The sequence below is a fragment of the Ctenopharyngodon idella genome, chromosome 16 (genome assembly GCF_019924925.1).
Source record: "Ctenopharyngodon idella isolate HZGC_01 chromosome 16, HZGC01, whole genome shotgun sequence".
Taxonomy (NCBI): domain Eukaryota; kingdom Metazoa; phylum Chordata; class Actinopteri; order Cypriniformes; family Xenocyprididae; genus Ctenopharyngodon; species Ctenopharyngodon idella.
The window spans coordinates 28,079,870-28,092,152 of NC_067235.1; the positions used below are offsets into that span (position 1 = coordinate 28,079,870).

The 12,283-nt window shown below is 34.6% G+C and overlaps 1 protein-coding gene across 9 annotated transcripts in view; it reads right to left on the reverse strand.

Annotated features, from left to right (window-relative positions):
- Positions 1 to 1,179: 1,179 nt before the first annotated feature.
- Positions 1,180 to 12,283, reverse strand: part of slc4a7 (solute carrier family 4 member 7) — a 53,770-nt gene continuing 42,666 nt past the window's right edge. For 5 of the 9 annotated variants that reach the window (XM_051864646.1, XM_051864645.1, XM_051864647.1 and 2 more), the window contains 8 exons: positions 11,592 to 11,753; positions 11,266 to 11,517; positions 8,867 to 8,935; positions 8,564 to 8,737; positions 7,612 to 7,743; positions 7,346 to 7,437; positions 4,602 to 4,709; positions 1,180 to 3,188 (listed from right to left, as the gene is read on the reverse strand). In XM_051864646.1, coding sequence (XP_051720606.1) covers positions 3,107 to 3,188; positions 4,602 to 4,709; positions 7,346 to 7,437; positions 7,612 to 7,743; positions 8,564 to 8,737; positions 8,867 to 8,935; positions 11,266 to 11,517; positions 11,592 to 11,753 — 1,071 coding nt within the window. In that variant the 3' untranslated portion in view covers positions 1,180 to 3,106. The other 4 variants (XM_051864649.1, XM_051864650.1, XM_051864654.1 and 1 more) reach the window with 2 other exon arrangements.

Sequence of the window (12,283 nt, forward strand, 5' to 3'; positions counted from 1 at the left end):
ATTAAGTGCAAAACACAATTATTTCATGCTATTTTGCAATGAATATTATAAGAGAAACATAATATAAGTGTTAAGAGCCCAAGTAATGGAAACATCAATCATCATTATGGTGACTACAAATGAAACAAATATGAGCGTTAAACTTCTGTTAATTCTCAACAAGAACTTCTGTGGATGAAAGACAGAAATAAAGTCAGTCTGGTTAGTAATATATGAAGCTGTAAGGCTGTTTGTGGAGTTGTTCAATCCTCCTCTGCTGAGATCTGGGGCCTCATTTATAAAATGTTGCATAGAAACCATCCTAAATTTGATCTTACGATCATTTCTCAGATGTGCATACGTGTGATTCACAGAATGAACGTACACACAGAAAACGAGCGCCTCTCTTTCAGATGTGAAATCTATAAATCGCAAATGATCTTGAACTTGGGCGCAGCTGAGTGGTTTCAGTTTTCCACGTTGTAAACAACACCTAATTAATGTCATTTACATATAAAAAAAAAATCACCAGTCATCGTCCAAATCCTTTAAATTTAGAATGGTGAGCTGCAAGAATAGCTTAGATTTCCAAAAACCTGCAGTAGCACTTTTATGAGCGTTGGCGTGGATTTAAGCGTACACACACTGTAAGATCAAATCTGTGCATATGCACGCTTTATAAATGAGGCCCTTAATGTCTTTTATCTTCAGTTGATTACATCTAAGGCTGTGGATGAAGTAAGTTGTTTCTGTTTATCTCCTTTTTTCTGTTCTCTTCTTTGCTTGTTAATGCTAAGATGATTCTATAAATAATACATAAAGATTTTGTTGCTCATATAAGGTCCAGTTCTGGTTTATTTCTTTTCTCTTGGCTGACATGTGGCATTGCTATGGCCTGCTTGTGGCTCAGATCTGGTAAACAGGAGCGGTCCACCCAAGTGCCATCATTTCACGCCACATGTGGCTCAGATACCACTCGTGGCAGATGTGGGCCGGATTTGGGCCGACACAAAGTTGCTATCTGGGGCGTGTCATTTGGAGCTCATTATTTTTATTAAAGATATATGTTGATAATGATTAAACAGTATCCCCACCCCCCTTTAAAAAGTTACATAGTGTAAGTGTAGCATTAATACTAGGCCTATCCAGGAAAATATCAAAATAAACAATGAACACACACGATAGATTAAAGACAACAGAAACCGTTATTACCTTTATTGCTTTATTAAACAACTTCAACATTACAAAAGACAACTCTCCCGTTGTTTGTATATCATACAAATGCAACGTATCTCTTTTCTTAAATCTTGATTTGGCCAGTTCACAAGGGAAGTATCTGAACGGAGTAGAATTCTGAAATAGTACATGTACATTGTGCAGACAGAAGCTCAGAACACCACGGCAGCAATACTTGTTCAGAGTCCTACTGTGAGGCTTATACAGGAAGATACTAATGGTGTATGACAGAAAACTATCTTCCAGATATTCAATATTAATCCCACCCACAGATTCCAACCTTAATTGATCAAATTTAACAAGCAACTTGCTGCAAAAGTGTACAACCTACTGATTTACAAGTCATAGAGTGCCTTCACAAATAGTAGTCAGAGGTATTTCATTTTTCATTGTGGGATTTATGAAGCGCTGTGTGAGCGTGAGGACAGTAAGCTAGTTCACTACTGCAGGTAAACTCTACTCATTTCAAGTGAACTACACTTAGTAACTCAAAAGAAGATATAAAAACAACAACATAAAATAAACGACAATTGCTCTGTTGGAGTATCATAAATATTGCAAAAAAGGGTCTTCAACATCTGTAGCTTCTAAAAATGTTTTAAGCGTGAAAAAAATGGCATAAACAGAGGGGGGGCTGCACTTTTTTTTCCTGTCCAGTGTAAAATTAAAAGACATTTCTCATAAAATAAACAGCAAAAAGGAGAACATGTGATCTTGAAGCACTGAAGAGATTAAGTAGTGTGGGGAAAGAGTGCAAAAAAGTTTCCTGAGACTGCTCTAGATTAAATAAGTTGTTGCCAGGCCTACAGCCGTGATGGTAAGCCTACCTAAAGTGCACATTAACACCAGTTACAGAAGAGGAAAGAAATGACAGGCCAACAACACTGCAGCAATCCTTCTGCCCCATCGCCTCCGCATACTTGACCATTAAATGACCGTTAATAAATTAGTTGATTAACACATTGTACAAATCAAAAGTACTAACAATACAAAATTCTATTTCATAACACTAAAAAAGAAACAATGTAAACATGAAAAAATGGGGGCAAAAATGATATCGCTTAGCTTTATAACACAATCTGGAACAATTTACATCGTTCTACTTTAAATCTTCCTGACCTGCTATTTATTTTCAGAGTGACTGCAATTCTCATCCTGTGCTATCGACAGTTTTAATATAGTATGTGTACATAAATCATCAAGCTATCTGTCAGACCATCAGTGGGAATGACATTTTTACAATTAAAGTATAATAATTTACTTTTCGTTCAGGTTTAATACGTCCTTCATGTGACATTTTAAAGTGTTAGCTTTGCACATTCTTTTTCCAAAAACAGTTTGGAAGGTCAGTCATGCAGCTGAATGTCACCACCTTTGGTCTCAATGAGACATTTTCTCATATGTGCATTTGTTTCTTTTAAAAAGCAGCACTCCGCAACAAACAGCATTTTAATGTGCTGAAAAGAAAATCATCTAAAGCGATGACTTGAGAACTGTGGTACCGTGAAAAACAGGATTTTTTGTGTGTAAAACTAATTCTAAAAGACACTGTCTTTATATCTATCTTGAGAAAAATAAAATTAAATAAAAATCAAAGATGAAACCTAAGAGGATGGGCTCTTCATATCATACCCTATGTGTCTGAAAAAGTGGTGCTTTATTCATATTAAAAACAAATTGTACAAAATAAAAAAGGGCTTGTTGGTGTGGTTAAAAATAGAAACTGAGATAAATATACCTGGAACTGGTTTCTCAGCCCTCTATCGGGCACGTCTACCTTTGGCTTGACTGGTAGGCAGGTTGGTAGGGCACACAGAACAGAGCAACACTGTTACAAACTAGAGGACTCTGGGAAGGGCCCTGTATGTGTGTCCACAGTGAGCGCTCTCTCTCATATAGACGTCTCTGCATCCACACATTTATCCCCATGCTCGTCTTCTACATTGATCTTAATGCTAGCCGTCTTCTCGTCACTGTAACACAAAGAGAAAAGATGAAGGGAAAATTTACTCAATAAAAGTCGCCTAGCACAATTTTCCCTAAACGTTATTATCACCATACTAGCAACATACAGTATCACATTAAATCAAGCACAAAACTTCTCATACATCAGAAACATGCAAAAGCATATCAAGCACACACTTTTCACAGGCATTCTTTTTAAACAATGAATAAAGGCCTGGTCACATCAAAACAAATGCATCTAAACACATGCACTAAACGGAGCATATAAAAGTCTATATATCGTCACCTTGGAATTATAAGGTTCTATCTGACATTTTTGTTAAAATTGAGCTATTAACATATTCTTATTCTAAACTTATTATATATTAAATTATTTATTTAATTTTTTTAAATAATATACTTTCATAAAATATATAATTTAATATAAACATAATATTAAATACATTTATTTACAGTTTTTAAAAATATACTTTCATAAAATATATAAATTATATACTTATATAAACATACATATATATATATATATATATATATATATATATATATAATATTTAATTAATTAAAAAATGATAGAATAATTAAAAGGCTTAACTTTCATAAATATTAAAAATATATTTTTAAAAATACACACACACACACACACACACATACATATATATATATATAATATAAATAAAATTTATTTTTAAATATACTTTCATAAAATTTATAAATTATATATATAATTTAATATAAACATAACATTAAATACATTTATTTACAATTTTTAAAAATATATACTTTCATTAATTAAATAATTTAAAAAATATAGAATTAACAAAATAAGGCTTAACTTTTATAAATATAAAATAAATATAGTTTTTAAATATACTTTCATAAAATATATACTTGTGTATATATATTATTATATAATTATATTAAATTATTTAAAAATACATAAAATAATTAACAAAATAAGGCTTGACAACTAATAAGGCTTAACTTTTATAAATATAAAATAAATATATTTTTATAAAATATATAAATAATTTTATATATAACATTATTTTTTACAAATGAGGCAGTGTTTTATTTTATTTCTTTACAACAACAAAAAAATTGTATTTATATTATTTATATTTTGCATGAAGGACTTAAAATAATACTGTACACTGAGCATCATTTGTTTAAAAAAAAATAAAAAAAACTTATTATTCATAAACCCAGCATTACCCAGGTAGTTGCACTGAATCAAATGCAACAATATACATTAAAATAAAAATGTAGATGAACAGGGCTTTACTGTTTCAAATATACAGGTCTACAGCTTTACATATATACACAAGGAAACAGGCTGTGCATTGAAGCAATGAGAGGAAGCAGAGTATTATGATGTGAGAAGTGTTTTAAAACAGGGATGAGGTTAGAGGAACAACAGCTACCTGGCACTAGGTTTCAATACTTTGGCACTGTCAGAGCTCATGGAAACAGCTCTCCACACAGCAGTTTTGGCCATCTCATCAGATATGTTAACCACAGAGGGGTCAATGCTGCAGAGAAGACACATCAGAGCACTTACGGCTGGTCGGCCACACTTGAACACACTCTTAACTCTTTTGGTTCACCAGCACTGTGCTTGATGGCCATTTGATTAATAAAGCATGAAAAAAAACAAAAAACATCAGATGTACCAAAGACAAACCTTCCCAGCACAGACCCTGCATGTTATTTCAGAGGTGAGCATTTAATGTTGCCGTGATGATGTTCGTGAGCAATATGTCATGTTAGTAATTAAAGCATGTTTGATTGAGTCATCTCCACCAGCAGACAGGGAAAGATTTACTTGCTCCCGTGCTGAAAGCTAAACATCAACCTATTGGAATTGTTTTTCTTCTGTAAGACCTGTCTATTGGATCTAGATTAGATAAAGTAACTACGAAAAGGACACTAAGCAAAATGGACTGACTTTCCCAAACTACTACTACTACTACTACTACTACAAAAAAAAGAGAAAAAAAAATCAATCCTTGGACTTTCAAAGCAAAATCAAATTCACAGTGCAACCTAAAAAAAAATTAGTGGTTTAATAATACCAAACTACACTACTGTTTAAATTTAGGGTCAGTAAGAAGTCTCTTAATCTCGCCAAGTCTACATTTATTTATCAAAAACACAGTAAAAACAGTAACTTTGTAAAATATTACAATTTAAAATAACGGTTTTCTATTTGAATATATTTTAAAATGTATTATTCCTGATGCAAAGCTGAATTTTAATGAACTTTAGTGTCACATGATCCTTCAGAAATCATTCTCATTTGCTGATTTGCTGCTCAAAAAAAAAAAAAAAGTATTATTATTATTATCAATGTTGGAAAAACTTGTGTTGCTTAATATTTTTCTGGAAATATTTTTCTTTGATGAATATAAAATTCCAAAAGAACAGCATTTGTTTGAAATAGTAAAGCCATTTCTAATGTTACAAAATAAATATTACTGACCCCAAACTTTTTGAACTGTAGTGAACAGTATGTCGAAACTGTGTATAATCATCAAGGAGGAAACCTCTGGTTTGAGCACACATTTGATATGGATATAATTTTAATAATGATGTTACATAATCATATAAAATATCCTACCACATAATTGCACAATTGGCCAGTCAGAATCAAGAGAACCATGTAACAATGTGGATTACTCTGGCCTTGAGAGTAAATTTACATACTAACTTGACTTCAACTGTCATTTGAATGTTAAACAAAAGTCACTGCTCTAATATTAATGCCTCTAATAATAATAATAATGTCATGAGAGTTAGCCCTCCGACATGGAGTCAAATGCTCTTAAAACCTGTTAGTGAAGCCTAACAAGTGTATCGGTCAATGAGATGGCCCTGGTTAATTGGTTTAGATATTGCTGAGCACTGGTTTACACATGGAATGTCGATTACTGAGCATTCAATGTAAATCAAAAGCAACAATCATCATCTGAAGCTGTTCTGCATTGGGAAAGGACAAGTTCAATGAGGTGCACGACTGTTAACCAATGCAGAGCTGTCAGATTTAGATTTAGACTTGTAACCATGCACTCACACAGTGATGTGCAAACTACTCTGTGTTAATCAAATGTAAGTGATGATTAACACAGTGAGCTGGGGCAAATTCCAATCGGAAGTGAGCATCCCTATGCCCTACTCACTCTGAAGGGCAGAGCCCCTGAAGTGGGGACTTTGGAGTCATAATGTAGCCGTTTGGACCGCACTTGGTGAAGTGAGCAGTGAAAGACAATGTAATTTCCTCATTATCATCACCTGGAATGTTAACATGACAACGCAGCGGGACGTCCATCACCCCATTAACTGTTCTTACAACAGGAATCTCTTATTATTGCTGTTAATATAATTTTTTGAAATAAATATACATTTTATAATTACATTTTTAAAATACAGACAGTATGTATTATATATGTGAGTGTATTCCGCTCTCAAACTTGCCATCTCTTCTTTCTAGTCACATTTAGCTAATGTACAGTATGTACTATTAAACATTTCTTACCTATGAAACTTATTTAAACTTCATTTGAAATGTATGACAAAAAAAGTGAAATATATCACATACAAAACAACTTGAATTACTCTGTTTAATATACATGTGAACTCGAACTCTGCCGCTTTCTAGTTTTAAAATGAATCACAAGGATTCATTACCCTGGGTCACATCCACAAATTACCTTCTTGAAGTGACTATTGACTATCCCGTGGAATTGGGCTACTTTAATACTGTTGTTTATTTTTAAAAATACTGTTTTACTGTTTACTGTTGTTTATGTATATAATTATGTTGTTTTTTCATGTCCGCAGAGACCCCAAATAACATGATACTTTAAGGGCACAAAAACACAGATTGGAATTTGCCCCTATAAAGAGGGATTATGCAGGAACCAGAACACAAGCAGGTCTGTGTGTAGACAAAAGACCAACCACTCCGCTCGTGTCTTCCTCGTATGAGGTGCCGGAGGCTACACTGTCAGATCTGTCTCAAAAGAAACGGGTCAAAACTTATTGAATGAGCCGTTGAATGAGGCCAACACAGGTTTTTAAAAGAAACCCACACAAAGAAATGCCTTTGCTGCAGTATACAAGAGATTCGTGATATTTTTAAGTGTGTGATTTATGAACTGTCACCAACCTGACTTTAAGGGTCTTCACAGGGATTTCCAGGTGATCACCATCATAAGGGATCTCTATTCCTCCTCCTGCCTCCATCATGCGCTGTGCTTCCTGGGTAGACAGATTTTGACATGAAATAAGCTTATTAAAAAAAATCTAACAAGATGGTGGAGCTCCAGAAATATTCTAAACAGGAGAAGGAGAAGTAAAAATGCAACACATTGATGATCAATGCATGTGAAGAGGTACAGGAGAGCAATTTCAGTATAAATACTGATCAAGTACCTCTTTTGCTTTTTTCTTTTTGTCATCTTCCTTTTTCTTCTTGCTTTCTGGCATTAGGTCATCCAACCAGCTAAGCTCCCTCTTCGTAAAGCAGAAATCTAGAAGCTTCCGCACAAATACCAGAGCAAGAACCTACAGAAGACAAATACAAGAACTGAGTAAAAAAAAAAAAAAAACATGCAACAATGGATGATCAGCAGTACAATCTGAAGGAAGATTAACAAAAAAATATCCCCATTTCGAAATGTAATCTACGAGCATGGAGAGACATAATCCCATTTCCCATAAACTTGGTAAAATACAGTTAAACAGAATGTACTGTGTACTAAACCCTGTAGCCGAGATTATAATAAAATTTCCTTACATTTTTAATAATCATTTAAATGAAGAAAGCTATGTAAGTAATATGCAATAAAGAGGTTATGCTGCATATATTCATATAAGTCACTTTGAAAGTGCAAGAAAAAAATTGCAATTTAATCAACAATATCTGATTATATACTACAAGATTTTACTGGATTACACTTGAAATCCCATTTCTCTACCCAAAAAGTACATCTAAAACCTTTTCCCAACTTCTGATCCCTATTGACAGGGCTCTAAGTGTGAGCGTTTCACTCGCATTTGCGACTAAAAATAGATGTGTGCGAACTGTAAAATATGTATTTAGGAGCATGAGTGTGAATATAATAAAAATTAAATATATTAAATGGTATAACAAACATCTTACCAGTCAATGTTTTTAAAAATCAGAAAAAGTTTCATTTAACTTCTCAAATGGTGATTTATATTTTGTGTGGCTAAATGTGATCCAATCACATCAGAGATGCATTGGAATTAAGGTGTAAATGAAATTAGGCTACAAAAGATCAAACACACAAAAGGCATGTTAATGCCAGGTGTAAAGGGTACCTATGAGTTGGTGAGATTTTATGGTGAATTTTATATGTACCATCATAGGGAAGACCACCGCAGCAGCAGACGCTTTGATGACCCAAAGCAGCACCAGGCAGGTGAGCTGAACTATTGTGAATATATGAACCTTCCACAGCGGCACGTATCTCAGGTAGATCAGGTCAGGCTGGTGCTTTGCAGGCATCCCAAACAGTTTAATACGGTCAAAGAACTGCAGTACAATGAATACACAAACAACATGACCACAAATTCATCATAGTCTTAGATTGAGCCGCCTTTATGAAAAAGACCATCAATCCTGTAGTGAAATTAAGTATTATGAATATGAAAGTGCATTAACCTGTATGCCTCTGAGTGAGGACACACCCATGTAGAGGAACACTCCATACAACACGGGCATTGGTATAAACTATAAAGAAATTAGAAAAAGAAAAGGTAAAAAATACATTTAAACAGGGTGTAAAGCCTGACATTTGAAATAATAATCAAAATTTTTTGTTTAAATGAAACGGTTTATTAAACCTTTAGACAATATAGATATATATATACACACACACACATACATACACACACAGTGCTCAGCGTAAATGAGTACACCCCCTTTGAAAAGTAACATTTTAAACAATATCGCAATGAGCACAAAAACAATTTCCAAATTGTTGACAAGACTAAGTTTTATATAACATCTGTTTAACTTATAACATGAAAGTAAGGTTAATAATATAACTTAGAGAACAAAACTTTCAGTTTTACTCAAATTAGGGTGATGCAAAAATGAGTACACCCCACTGAAAATCTCTAAAGCAAAGCTAAATTTTAGACTACAAATGTCTAATTTAACAAGAATTCAACAACAGGTGAGTCTAATTATTCATTACACAGGTGTCCAGCAGACAGTTGACTATAAAAGGGTGTTAAAACCCCTTCCCATTTCATACTGTCAGCAATGGCACCACATGGAAGAGAAATGTCACAAGACCTGAGAAAGAATATAATTTCTTTACACCAGAAAGGTGAAGGCTACAAGAAGATCAGCAAAGCTTTACTTATCAGTCAGAATACTGTAGCAAAAATGGTACAAAAATTTTAAAAAGATGGAACTGCAACCATCTCACAGAGATGTCCGGGTCGTCTACGCAAGTTAACACCTCGACAGGAGCATCTTCTGACGAGAAGGGTTAAAGAAAATCGGCATGCAAGTTCACTGCAGTTATCTAAAGAAGTAGAAAGCCAAACTGGGGTGACTATTTCCCGTGACACAATACGGTGTACACTGCAGAGGAATGGCATGCATGGGTGCCGTCCACGAAAGAAGCCTTTCCTAAAGCCCAGGCACAAAAAAGCCATCTAGAGTTTGCCAGGGCCCATGCTGACAAAGATGAAGACTACTGGGACTCTATACTCTGGAGTGATGAGACCAAGATAAATGTTTTTGGAACTGATGGCTTCAAAACTGTGGTGTCGCAAAGGTGAGGAATACAAAGAAAAATGCATGGTGCCTACAGTGAAAGATGGTGTCTTTATGTGGGGCTGCATGAGTGCTGCTGGTGTCGGGGAGATGCATTTCATTGATGGCATCATGAATTCACAGATGTACTGCTCTATACTGAAAGAGAAGATGCTACCATCACTCCGTGCCCTTGGTCGTCGTGTACTTTTCCAACATGACAATGATCCTAAACATCTAAGGCCACTGTTGGATTTCTGAAGAAGAACAGGGTGAAAGTGATTCATTGGCTCCTGATCTGAACCCAATCGAACACCTATGGGGAATTCTGAAGAGACAAGTTGAGCATCACTCTCCATCCAGTCTCTAAAAGAGGTCATTCTTGAAGAATGGAAAAAGATAGATGTTGCAAAATGTCGCCAACTTGTTGCTTGTGTGCTGTCATTAAAATTCATGGAGGCCATACAAAGTACTAGATGTAGTAGTTTTTGTTGTGGGGTGTACTCATTTTTGCATCACCCTAATTTGAGTAAAACTGAAAAATGTGTAATCAAAGTTATATTATTAACCTTACTTTCATGTTATAAGTTAAACATGTTATATAAAACTTAGTCTTGTCAACATTTTGGAAATTGTTTTTGTGGTTATTGTGATATTGTTAAAAATTTTACTTTTCAAAGGGGGTGTACTCATTTACGCTGAGCACTGTGTGTATATAATATATATATATATATATATATCAAATTTGCAAATACTGTATGTTTTTATAGAGTATCATATTTGATACATCAGGCGTTTAGGGCTCATATAGTATGATATAGGAGAATGTGGAGCTCATACTCGAACTTTATTAAGAGGCCCAAATTGTGCAAAAATAAGCAATTTGCTGCAGTTGCTGATATTTATATGGTAAATGTAAATCATTGAGATCTTTATAACAGTATAGCAGACTACTTACATAAAATTTTATATATTTTGATATATCAAATGATTTTGCTATTAAAAAAAAGAAAAAAAAAAGTGACGTATGGATAATCAAGTAAACCTAAATTGCTTCAGTTCAGCAAGTGGACCAGCACCTTTTAGAATTACACTAAGAAGACTTTTATTTGCTAAAAAGGTATTAACTATCAATCAGAGGCATCTAGTAGATTGTGTACAACAGGTTTTTCAGCGAAGTTTTGATCATGTTTATAATTTCAGAGGCCTTAGATTTTTTGCTTCTCAAATATGATGCAGTAGACTTTATATGATTTATAATAATTAAATACTTTTTAATATACTGAGCTTACCTTTAGAATAGATGTCATAAAGACAGAGAGACCCATAAGCACAAAGATCATGAACCCGGTAACCCTCTGCTCACGGATACCCAGGAACTTTGGCTGCTCTCCCGGGGCTGAACACTCCGACTCCACCTTCAGGCTGTTGACGTGAGAGATGGAGAGGACAGTGGCAGCGACGAACCAGGGCAAGCCCATCACAGAACACACTCCGAGCATCACAGCCACCACCAAAAGGTCAAGATGATACCCACAGCCTTTCTGCAGCAGAACAGAACCATGAGCACCAGCACCACTGCAGTGCTCTGATAGGCTGGATCAGGTGTTGAACTGACCTTGAGCTTGTGTTCTTTACGGTTGATGATGACAGCGGTGATCTGCTGATCCATGAAGATGAGGATGGTGCACAGCAGGGCAGGGATGGCTGCTGCGATCAACGTCCATGTGGGGTTATCACCCAGAGGTGAGATCAGCCAGCCTCGATTCTTAGAAGTTGGCTACGGGATAGAAGAAAAACACTTCACATTCATGTTCTTCTTTTTATGATAAACATGAAATGTAATTTATTAGGGATGCACAATTGTTGTGCCATATCAGTTATCAGCCTACATTAGAAACTGTTTAATTTATTGGTATCATTTAATATTGGATATTTCAGTGCACATGCCTTTTTTGTAACATTATAAATGTCTTTATGGTCATGTTTAATCAATTTAATGTTTCCTTGCTCAATAAAACAAAAATCTTACTGAACCCAAACTTAAACATTATTAATTTTGAGCATTATTGATGATGACAATACTTGCATAAAAGTACAGCATGTGGTTCTTAGGCTTTATAGAAAAACATAGTTGGACAAGAGAGGTTAAATCAATAGTCAAAGCCCAGCATGATAACAGACAACAGAAACAGCTGGAGTGGTTTAGAGTCAACTACACCCTGCTTAGTGTGTTTTCTGTTTAGTTTGGGCTGCTTACAACAAGTTTTGCCATTTTGCCTCCGTTCAAATGATGATAAAATCATTGCA